Consider the following 12,257-nt stretch of genomic DNA (forward strand, 5'->3'; position numbering starts at 1 on the left):
CGTAGTCCCTTGTTAAGCTTACGGATATTGAATAACAGCGTGATGAATTACGTGTTCGGTTTATCTTCATCCAACATCTCAGAACAGCTGGAACACAAACACAGAGACGTAGTTTGGTAGAGAGTCTGTCGACGTGATAATGTACGAATACTGAAACGTGTCTGACTCCCTGTGACTCTAAGGCAGGATAGATGCATGAAAAGGAGATTTTACAAGAAGCTTCGATGTTCTCTGCGTGGAAGTCAGCAAACCCTCCCATAGTCAGGCCGTCTGACACTATTAGGAATGCAAGTTCATGAAGCAGAGTTCATTCATATTCTTTGACGGATTTAGTTGTTTTTGTGGTAAACAAAGTGTGCGTCTAAGATAAGAGATGTGAGAGTTTTGTGTCACAACGGACTAATAATGTGTAAAACGATGACTCATTAGATATTACGTGCAGGCTGAAAGGACAATATCACGAGTGAGTTGGGAACCACTGACGATGGGAAGATTTCAGTTTGAAGAAACTGGGATCAGCTGAGAGATGTAAACATTTACAGCGACTCTTTAGAGCTGCTTATCACCAGGAGAGCAGCAGCTGCTTCAACAAAGGCCAGTTCATAAACCCGCTGATGTCGACAACAAGATAGACGCTGTCGAGGCATCGACACACAAGTGAAACACGCTCAGTACGAACAAACACTTGGACACATCCAGGCCTTCAAAATGCAGGTGGATGCACACATGTAGTCACACATCGTGACATAAAAAACACAAAACTGGTTTCATACGGGACACGAACGCTGGTCACCTGAGGCCGGAGTAAAAATCAGAACTATCGCCACCCCAATCCTGAGTTGACTTTTTATACGACATCAATTACTCCGAGCGTCTAATCATGATGCGGATGTGTTTACATCGTAGTTAGTCAGCCCCTAAAGGGCCTTGTGTGTTGCTATCAGGAGGCCTGAGCGTCGATATTTTGAATGCTCTGGGACTGAGGCCAGGTGAACCTGCTTGTCCAAAAATTGATTTCCATAGAAACGTCTGGTCTTATTTTGAACCGGGGAACCATCTTCTTGGCTGTCGTCATGCACAAGTCAAGTCAATCTTTTAATTATTCAACATGTAGAAATTAGGTTTTGGTTCAATCTGTTCAGATCACACAAAAAGCCAGAGAAGCAGGTAAAAGTGAAATTGAAAGTTTCAGCAGCGAGTCATGAGTCTTCACTTTAGTATCCGTGTGTGCGCGTGTGTGTGTGTGTGTGTGTGTGTAAATGTGTGCATGGAGAAAGACAATGTCAAATGTAAATATTGAAAACAACATCTTATCATCTGAATATTCTTATCGCTCAGCCGGTGTTTGGCAAGGTACCAGGAAGTGTAATAAGTTACTCATTACTTTGTTAAAAAGTAATACCATTACTTTCTTACTTACGTTACTTGTTGTATCACAATGTTGCTTTCTCTCATTATTTTTAATGTCTTTGTTTCGTTTCTTTGCTTTCACAACAAAATCCGTCTTATAGGCGGCAAATAAATCAAGTCACTAATTCAACGTCTGACTCATCAGACGACTCGTTGCATCTGTTCCAGAGGCTTTAAAACTAACGCCTCATCTTGACCCACATTGACAGTAAACTAACCGAGGCCTCGATCAGTTCACACAAACCAGCTGTAGACGTGATGATGTTCCTCAAGGTCTTGTCTTGTGCGTGTTAACAGCTGCGTGTCCGATGTGATCAACATGTGATCACATTCTGATTCACCCAAACACGCGGTTACAGGTGTGAACAGAATGGATCAGTTGATTTGTAGACGAACGAGAGATCGGCGGTTTAAAGTGTCTGGTTTGTCTTCTTCTCTCCCAGTAAGAGCCCCAGTCTGTGTCTGCTGTCGACGTCTCACAGGGAGGCCTTTCAACACTGGGTTCAGTTTCACACTTAAATTCCTGCGTTGCTCACACAAACATTAAAAACACTTTATCTCATAACTCCAACAGCCTGACCCCCCTCTCTCAGAATCCCCTCATCTTATATGGATGAAAACACACACACGTTGTGCACCGGTCAGACGTTCATGAAAGATAAACAGTGCAGAGCTCAGCGCTTGACTCCTGGCCTCTTTACAGTCGTCTGGGTAAACAGCCGCTCCAGTGCAGACCCAATGAGTCCGACGGTGCAGCACTCCTGCAGTTTGTGGAGCGATCGGAGACTCAGCAACAACAGGTCTTCCTTTCCAAACCTTTCCTGTAAACATGTTTTATGTGGAAGCAACCACAGCAACTAAGTGGGTCAATTTAATTAGAGGTGGAGTACACTGCCGGAGGGGGGGTATCTTCTCTGATTCTTACTCACTTTCATTCATTTGCCCTTTCGACTCAGGGATCTGAACCAGCACTGTTTTGTTCCAGTTTGTAGGATGTGGAAGCCTTTTCTCAGTCCACCTGAGTCTCTTTTATAATCCAGATGTTCAATTACTAACAGCATGGCACCTCTGAGCTTTGAGTCTGACAGGTGGGCAGTTACAGTGGTCCTCGGGTCACAAGAATGAATCCAGGGTTTCTTTAAAAACACACACACACACACTCTCTCTCATCCCACTCAATAAATCCATTTGCTTGTTGTGGATAGTCGTAACCAATCAAACCTTTCCTAAAGGCAATGTGTGTGTGTGTGTGTCTTCATGAGTGATTCATGTACATTTTGGATCAGAGTGTGTTAGTCTGCTTTCATTGATGTTACCATCTGTGCATGTGCATGTGAGCATGTGTGTGTGTGAGCATGTCCTCGGCGTGTTGAAGGCAGGTGGGCAGCCTTCAGAACAATATTCACACACTTCAGTTTCTTTGAGGTTTGCTTTGATGTGGAGCTGAGAAACACACTTTAGGATTACAGTGATGTTTCATTCGGCCAGAGGGCTCAACACACACACACACACACACACACACACACATACTGGTGGATATGTAATAGGCGGACTTTTTCGCCATACAGGCCCGGTTGTGGTTTGGATGGACTACCCTTTCCTGAGGTCCCACAGCTTTGGCAGTTCGGTTAAAACACTTCAAAAAATCTGAAAAAAATTCAGCTCACTTTAGATTTCAGATACAACCAAAACAACTTCAATACACAGCAACCTAATTCTATTGTGGTATAGGCAGACATTTCTATTTTTGACAAAAGTGTGACTTATGAGGACCAAAAAAACACTGTTGGGTCTTTAAAGGGACAATAAGCCCGCCCTCCTCATTAACATAAATACACACACCTGACAGGACACAGCATTACTGGAACAGTTAATTTAATATCAAAACTAATCTTAATAGATGACCAAATTGGAGGCATGCAAGTTGGCCACCTCCAGAGTGAGACAGTATGTGTATAGATAGATCTATCTATCTAGAGAGAATCAGCGAGTGCCTGAACCTGGCTTCAATATCTGGCTTTCATTTAACATGAAAAAAAACAAGAGGTGGGGCGCTTTATCATTCAGTCAAGTTTATTAAGTTCAAACTCAGGCCACAGACTTAATTGTTTTGTAAACAACTCTTGACAAACCGAAGAGAACAAGAGAGAGCGACAGAGACAGAGAGAGAGAGACAGCGACAGAGAGAGAAAAAGAGAGACAGCGACAGAGAGAGAAAAAGAGAGAGACACAGACAGAGAGAGAGACACAGACAGAGAGAGAGACACAGACAGAGAGAGAGACACAGACAGAGAGAGAGACACAGACAGAGAGAGAGAGAGCGAGCGAGACAGAGCGAGAGAGAGACAGAGAGACAGAGAGAGAGCGAGCGAGAGAGACAGAGAGAGACAGAGAGAGACAGAGACACAGAGAGCGAGGGAGAGAGACAGAGCGAGAGAGAAAGAAAGAGAGAGAGACAGAGAAAGCGACAGAGACAGAGAGCGAGAAAGAAAGAGAGAACGAGAACGAGAGAGAACACATGAACATTAACTTTCCTGCCAAAAAAAACAAAATAACAAAAAAGGATATTTGTTTACAGCTTCTGTGACTGTCTTTTTTCAGCTGTTCCCCGATTCCGAACGAAGTCTCTGACATTTTGCACAGTTCTTTGTTCCAAGACTGGTCCTTCCACCAACTTGCAGTGACTGCATTCGTTCTTGGAGGCCAGGTGACCTTTACGAATGTGATTTTTGAAGTGCCGCATTACTGCTGCAACCTCAGCCTTGGACCACGCTTTCTTTGTCCCTCTTCTGGACCCAGCATCTTTTCCTGGAAGATATACAAAGTAGACAAGACGATCACACAAACAGAAAACAAAATGTATTGGCAAAATGAAGCAATCAAGTACGGACACTTAGGAATATGTTAAGCAGTAAAACTTACAACAAATTACTGTGATAACATCTTTAACATTTTAAAGTGGCTGAACCTTTTTATATTTCAATAGATAACTCATTACAGTGCATGAGGGAAACCATTTCTGTTTTTTTGGTTCTGTACTCTAACACACTAGATTGGAAATTAAAGAAAAAAAACAATGTTGAGTTAAAAGTCTCAGTGAAGCGTATTTACCTTCTATACTGTGACGCAATCTCCAATGAAACAGAATATTTGAGCTGTGTACAGTAACAAGTGGGATCAAATTCTTCACATTTGATTGGACAGCTAAAGAGTGGGCAGGCTTAGAGTTTAGCATGATATGGAGCTACAGAGGACTGTTGGCTTTACACACCTCACCAGTTGGTAGAGAGATGGAAGGGAAACCTTGCAGATTTTGAAACAGCACAGTATCACTGCACCGTAGCCAGTACATGCAGATGACCGGTACCTAGAGCTCTCTGCTGAGCCACTGACAACGCAGACCGGCGGAAGTACATTTTCTTCCCACCGATATTCAAATGCACATCTCTTGTTGTCTGTCTCCACATTGTTACCAAGATCAACAAAAAGGTGATATCACTGGTGTGGCTACTTCGTGGCTCAAAGTTTTGTTTGATCGGATACATTTTGAAGACTTCAAACATTTGAAACTGTTTTGCTGAGAAAAGAAAGGGACTTTATGGGGATTTTGATGAAAGTTACCTGGATATTGATATTGTTTTACATATATTTGGCATAGAACAAGAAATAAATGAACAATCAACACTGGAACTTTAATTAAGATCCAATTCACAGTTTAAAAAATTATTGAATTAACATCCACATTGGATTAACAGTGGGAATTGGGCCTGAAAGTTCAATATTGACCTTGAAAATATTAGTCATAATCTTCAGACTATGGTCTGCTCTGGAAAAAGGCAAGCTGTGTTGATTTAGTGTCGGTGCTAGCACAGAGGGGAAAAGCAATGCCACTTCATCCAGCAAAATAAGTGCCAGCATTTCTGGTACTAATAGCTATTTACTACAACGTTTTGTACCTAACGGTTTGTGTCTGTCCTGAGACTGCAGATCGAAAGCAGCGGAATTTGGTAAAATGCATCGGTCTCCTTGGATGAGATTAATGTGTTTTGTACATGAATGATAATGGTTTGTTGCCGTGATAACTTCCTTCTCAAAATCCTTCCATAAAGTATTATTAGCCATTGTGAATGTTATGGCTTCTGATAAACCTTAAAACTATTACTAAAACCCGCTTAAAGCTATTTCCAAGAGTCGAGACAAAACAATAAAAAGTGAGTCAGTCGGTTACTGTATAAATATGTATGGACTACAACATATTTTAAATAGGATTAGTCAAGCCTGCAATTTTCTTACCAGACCAGGAGTCTCTGGTCACAGTGAAAATCAGGGTGAAACATTTAAATGGGTCCAATGAGTGTAGTACACTCATTCGTATGTGTGCCTGAAACGGGTAGAATGAAATTCACTACGGCCATGTTATGTTTTAGTTTATAAATAATGATACATTTTTTAACAGATCTGGTATTAGTTATATTTACCACAATCTTCAATCCCATCTTCAATGAATTAAGGGATATAGATAGATAGAGATATATATATATTCATACCACTTTTTTAAATATTTGTTTTGCATTTTTCTTGAAAGTGAACTTTAGCGTGAACTACTTGGGCACTCCTCACTCTTTTTAAATCGTATGTCTTCTCATTTTTCCTTTTCTTTCTTCCATACCTTGCATCAATGCCTTTTTGTGTCTAATGTAACTACTTTAAAAGGTGCTCTACCATCAAACTTGGCTTACCTTCAGAGAGAGGGGCGGTCTCAGTTACTGTGGACGACACTGTTCCTGCTAAACACACAATTTCACAATACTTTAGTTTCAAATTGAATTTAAAGAACATTTGGTGAACAGCGACAAGTATAAAGTGAGGGAACCTACCTGAATCTTCAAAGTCATGGACCTGCTCTGTGATTGTAGAGTCAGATGTAGCATCTACAGGCTCGCTAGTTCCAAACTCTGATGCTCTGCCTGCTGTGCCACAGTTATCGGATTCGCTCCCACTGTCCTCGTCTTCAGTGCCGCTGAATGCAATTTCATCTGGAAAATAGTATTAGTAGTTCTCGCATGAAAAGCTGCACATAAAAACAAATCAAAGTTGGAAATATTTTTGCTTATTATATGGCAGCATATATAAAATTTAAAACAGTATCAGGTGTGTTGTAAGTGTTAATTTCTTTACAAACCGTCCACTTCAAGCTCATCCAGTGATTTTCCCTGCATGCTGGAAAGATTCCCTTTCTCCATCGATAAAAGCAGTTTGGAAATCTTGGCCAGTTGTGTTGTGGGAACTGATAATCTGTAGAAATCCCGGTGAACACGGATGTCGTGACCCATGAAATCTGCAACCTGATCAAGTTCATTGTTTTTCAAATTAAGGACTTGTGAGAGTGTGGCGACGTGTTTCCTGAGCTGTGTCGACCTGAGGTACTCGGGGTGCTTTGCTCCACACTCGCTTGCATAAACACGCAAACAGTCCTGTCCCCTGTAGTGGCTCATCGAGTTGGGTATCGCAAACAGGAAGACATTTGTGGCACAAACACCACAATCTGTTCTTTTACTGGTAAGGAGTGACAGAGCATCCATCATGCTTGGTGTGAGCAGAACTGCAACCTTTCTGCCCCTTTTTCCCATGATTTCGATTCGGCTGAAATAGTTGCACAGTCTCTGTTCAGTCTTCGACAACCCCATGGCAACATCTTCATGAAGCTTTGTATCGTCTCTTTCATGGAAACTTTTGAGGCGCATTTTTGAAACCTCCCCAGCACGTCTTCGATTGAACACAATGATTTGTGTAAGTGTACTCTTTGCAAGTTGAGCATAGTTCTGAGTACTGGTCTTCTCCTTCAAGTTGCAAAAGGCAGTTTCTGCAGACTTCTCGAGGTGCCGATGAAGGCTCTGAACATCTTCAGTGAAGGGTAATGTTGATGGCTTGTTATATTTTGCGTCACTCAGTGTGTTCAGGGCACTGTGAGACACCATCTCAGACCACTTGGTGGTGTACAGCTTCTTGAACATGTCAGTGGACTTGATCAGTTCTTCATCTTCTGCCATGAGGCCCCTACAATGAACAATGTCACAGATTTTCTGAAGTGCATGTCCCAATTTCAGCGCGAGGCTTGGTCTTGCGTATGAGTGTTTTTCTTCATCAAAACCTGAAACTTTCTTTACAGCTTGCACAACCCTCTGGAAGTTAGCAGGTTTAACAGCCTCCTCTAGGTTATGTACAGAGAAGTCTTCGCGCAGACATAGCAACAAACGCCCCACTTCACGGAGCTTTTGTCGTATGTACTCATACTTGGTAGGATCTTGTCCATGTTTGTTATAGAGTGACTGAGCTAAATTAATAATGGTGAGGTCATTTCGCACAACTGAGGCAACCGCATCCTGTTTCATGACACTAAGGATCCTCCACACTCCACTTGAGATCTGCTGACAGAGTGCAGATTCTTGAGCTTCAGCCAAAGCCAGTACTTTGGTTCTCCCAGGTTCTTCATCTTTGTTTTCTGGCTTAAAGGGACATCTGCGGGCATGTCTCCAAAGTTCCTTACGAATGTACATGCCTTGACAGTACATACAGTGAATAAACTTTCCAGCCAGTGCTTTAGCCTTTGGTTTTCTTTTCACTTTCAGTGGTCCTGTTCCATCTTGTAAAACTTTAGTGTTGTGTCTAAAATTTCCCTTATTCCTCATCTTTTCTACTAATATCTTGCGATCTTTTGAGTGCTCAGGGAGGGAAAATGCTTTTACAATTTCAGCATGTGTCTTGTGTGTTTTCAAATGGCGGGAAATTTTGCTTTGTGGCTTACCACAAACATAACAGTAATTCTTTTTGGTCATAGTCAGATGTGGTACTTGTTGTTCGTGAAGCGCAACTTCACACTTTTCCTTTGTTGAGTCTTTGGTAGGATTCAATGAATCAGATGTTTCAGCAGCATTGGCAACCATGTGATCTTCAAGAGGTGGGAAACCTTTTACTGAAGTGGACACAACTGGGACGCTCGTGTCTGACCCATAAGATGTTCCAACATCAGGTAGTACTGGTTTTACTTGAATCTGTTCGGCTTTCAACTGACTAGGCATAATGGGGATGCTTGCATCTGAATCATCATCTTCTGTTTCTGAGTCTGGTATGTATTCCTCATCGGACATGCACTTATCATCATCTGATATTTGATCCAGAAACTGGTAAGAAAACAAAGGATTTCACGTGATGATGGACAGCTACAGACAGTTAAGAGTTCAACAAACCATATGTGCTCTGTTTTCTGTGTCCAACTCACCTGTGATGAGTATTGGAAGTTATCATTTTTAATTCTTCTGAGGCAGGATTTATGCCAGACTCCTGAACAACCTGTAAGACATTTTGAATATACAGTACAAAGTTTCAATACCACATGTTTATTCAAAAAGTCTCCCTTTTAAAGAGATAATTGATGCCCATGTTTGCACTTGTAAGTGTAATAACAGGTGCATTGGAGAAAAACCTCTAGCATTAAAACATAACAAATCTTGTCAGTGCCAATGAAGCAAAATAAAACACCTTTAAGTAATCTGAATGATATCCCACACTCTTAACTACTTCAACTTCATCATAACACATGTTTACACATCCTACAATTTTGAGAACTAGTTGATATATTAGCCTATGTTGTGAACCAAGGATTATTTGTCATCAGTGTTTCATTGTTGAATGGTTTGTACATTAGAACAGCAAATATACCGACCCAATACCCTAAGACAAACTCTGTACCAATTCAATAAATATCTCACCTCTGCATTCATAGCCAATCCACTTGTAGGAGGATACAGGTCCCACACAATGAACACACTTGTCCAAGGAGGATATTGTTGCGCACACCAGGCGATGATTTTGACACTGTTAAAATTAAGTATAACTTATTTCTGACAGTTTTACATTGACATCTACTAAGTTGACTACATTTTCCAATTGACCTTCTGAATCAGATTTTTCTTTTAGGAACTGTAATTGTTCCATATACACCATATGAGGCAACTGCACTTACACACACTAATGAAACATGATTTCATGTTTTTTCATAAATAATGTAATTAAACTTAAGTTTACCTTTTCAACCCTGTGGAAGGGATCAAGTTGTGGACATGTTTGAGTCAGGCCATCCTCAGAGGTCTCAATCTTGTCAGTCGCTTCACTCTCAGCAGTCTCAATCAGCTCACTCTCAGTTATCATCTGTAGCAGGCAAAAAAGGAGGACAATGAACAGAGAGAAACTGTAATGTACCATTACAGACACTATTTGGAGTTTTAATGAGAGAAACAATCCTACTGTTGCTAAAACTATGTTATGGACACCAAACATTTCCAGAGGCATTTCCTTATCAAGACCCTGAAAAAAAGGTCTTATCATATCTATATTTGTTGAAGACTGGGTGCTTCTTGTGTAACATTATGTGGAAGTTATGACTGTTTTTGCCTTCATAGTTCTTATATTAGCTGTGATTGATTAGTTAAACCGACAGACATATCACATGCAGGTTGTGCAAATATTCTTAAAAAACAAAGTGCTTGACACACACACAAACAATACTGACTTACACTTGGACAAGCATTTAATGAGATGGCTGTCCCAATAAAACATACGACAGTCAGGCAGCTGCACACACACACAACCATCATATTGGTATATTTAGACAATATCTCATGTCCTCATATACCACCCGTCTCTATAAACCATGAGAGGAGACTACACACACACACACACACACACACCCACCCAACATATTGGTATATTTAGACAATATCTCATGTCCTCATATACCACCCGTCTCTATAAACCATGAGAGGAGACTACACACACACACACACACACACACCCACCCAACATATTGGTATATTTAGACAATATCTCATGTCCTCATATACCACCCGTCTCTATAAACCATAAGAGGAGACTACACACACACACACACACACTAATGAAACATGATTTCATGTTTTTTCATAAATAATGTAATTAAACTTAAGTTTACCTTTTCAACCCTGTGGAGGGGATCAAGTTGTGGACATGTTTGAGTCAGGCCATCCTCAGAGGTCTCAATCTTGTCAGTCGCTTCACTCTCAGCAGTCTCAATCAGCTCACTCTCAGTTATCATCTGTAGCAGGCAAAAAAGGAGGACAATGAACAGAGAGAAACTGTAATGTACCATTACAGACACTATTTGGAGTTTTAATGAGAGAAACAATCCTACTGTTGCTAAAACTATGTTTTGGCCACCAAACATTTCCAGAGGCATTCCCTTATCAAGACCCTGAAAAAAAGGTCTTATCATATCTATATTTATTGAAGACTGGGTGCTTCTTGTGTAACATTATGTGAAAGTTATGACTGTTTTTGCCTTCATAGTTCTTATATGGGAAAAGTATAGATAAACTAAAGCAAGACAAGCTAACAAATGCTACAGAGAAGTGGATACAAACTGCAGGTTAGTGTTGTGGAAGATGTCGGTCTGAGGAATGTTCTCAAGGTGCGTTCGCGTCACGTTTGGTGTGAACGCAGCTTTAGGATCGCAACGAATGACGTCACGTATGAGCCTCAAGACGCACAGTCACAAGAAGAATGCACGAGTTGTGTTAAAGTAAAATTTGGACTACCTTGCATCTCCACGGCCAGTCTGAGTCACCATAATTATAGGTGATCTCCTCTCCTTGACTGATGTCTCGTGCTGCAAACAAACACAGATGGGGCTTCCCTTTGATGGTTACGTACTTCATCTTGCCATTAGGGTTTCGATTATCGTCGTTTACAAGCCTTCCAAGCGACCCATCCTCTTTTGCTGCATCAACACTACAAAAATACAAGTGAATATTAGTTTCACAACAGTAAATATATAAAATAAAGGCAATGTGTCATTTAATTTTGACAGTAAATATACCAGTAATATACTGGGATAAAGGTGAGGAAGGCCAGCAGCGTGCTGGGGTGTCCACTGGATACTGTGGAGGTGGTGGGAGACAGGAGGATGATGGCGAAGCTCTCATCCCTGATGAGCCACGCCTCCCACCCCATGCAGGACACTCTCGCAGCTCTGCACAGCTCCTTCAGTCTCCCCGCTGCTGTCAGGCTGCACAACAAACTGCTCTCGGTGGACCACTAACACACTGAACACGAACACTTTAATTCATTCACCTGGTGCAATATCTTATCTAATCCGTGCAATATCCAACACGTTAAAGTATTTACCTGATCCGTCTGTATATTCTGTATATTTAATACTCTTCTTTACTGTCTTATTTTATTACTGTTTTACTGTTTAGTTTATTATATTAATTGATTTGTATCTTTTATTTTATTTACTTGTGAGCAATGCTGCTGTAATCCTGTAATTTCCCCACTGAGGGACGAATAAAGGATTATTTTATCTTAAAAAATATGAAGAAAATGCATAACTGCTCCATTCATATTTGTAATTGACACTGCTTCACTTTTTAAGAATATCATTAGACCATCTAAGATTAACTGTCCTCTCTGCAGGCACAGAGTAAACGCACTATCGCACTATTATCATATTGGATAACCCGGACCACCCTCTCCACCAGCTCCTGCAGGGACAGCGGAGCACTTTCTCCAACAGACTCATGCAGCTCCGCTGTCACAAGGACAGATTCAGAAAAACATTCATGCCCTCTGCCATTAGACTTTATAATAAAACACTCGCTCGCTAGCTCGCTAACACGCTAGTTTGCGCTCGTTCGCTAGCTCGTGCGTTGTCATTGCTAAGGCCAGTGTTGAGCCACATCGTGTGTCAGCTAATGTTCGCTACATCGTCTGTCAGCTAATGTTAGCTTGTTCGCTAATGCTAGCTAGCACAC

General features: G+C 41.2%; 1 protein-coding gene across 1 annotated transcript; it reads right to left on the reverse strand.

Moving 5' to 3' along the window:
• Window positions 1-3,570: 3,570 nt before the first annotated feature.
• LOC306777274 (uncharacterized protein) lies at window positions 3,571-11,533 on the reverse strand. The gene is made up of 10 exons (XM_079268325.1): window positions 11,321-11,533; window positions 11,040-11,232; window positions 10,418-10,540; window positions 9,496-9,618; window positions 9,180-9,285; window positions 8,690-8,760; window positions 6,593-8,591; window positions 6,288-6,446; window positions 6,150-6,197; window positions 3,571-4,218 (listed from the first exon to the last, which is right to left on the reverse strand). The coding sequence occupies exons 1-10, from the start codon at window positions 11,452-11,454 to the stop codon at window positions 3,983-3,985; spliced, it is 3,192 nt and encodes a 1,063-aa protein (XP_079124451.1). The 5' UTR covers window positions 11,455-11,533; the 3' UTR covers window positions 3,571-3,982.
• Between the last annotated feature and the right edge of the window lie 724 nt (window positions 11,534-12,257).

This window comes from Melanostigma gelatinosum, assembly GCF_949748355.1.
Source record: "Melanostigma gelatinosum genome assembly, chromosome: 5".
NCBI lineage: Eukaryota > Metazoa > Chordata > Actinopteri > Perciformes > Zoarcidae > Melanostigma > Melanostigma gelatinosum.

Excerpts from the sequence above, each read along its gene's own strand:
- LOC306777274 (XM_079268325.1), bottom strand. The coding sequence starts at position 11,454 with ATGGGGTGGGAGGCGTGGCTCATCAGGGATGAGAGCTTCGCCATCATC. Across the intron at positions 10,541-11,039 it reads ACTGGCCGTGGAGATGCAAG|ATGATAACTGAGAGTGAGCT; the intron begins GTAGTCCAAATT and ends TGCCTGCTACAG. Across the intron at positions 9,619-10,417 it reads CCCTCCACAGGGTTGAAAAG|ATGATAACTGAGAGTGAGCT; the intron begins GTAAACTTAAGT and ends TGCCTGCTACAG.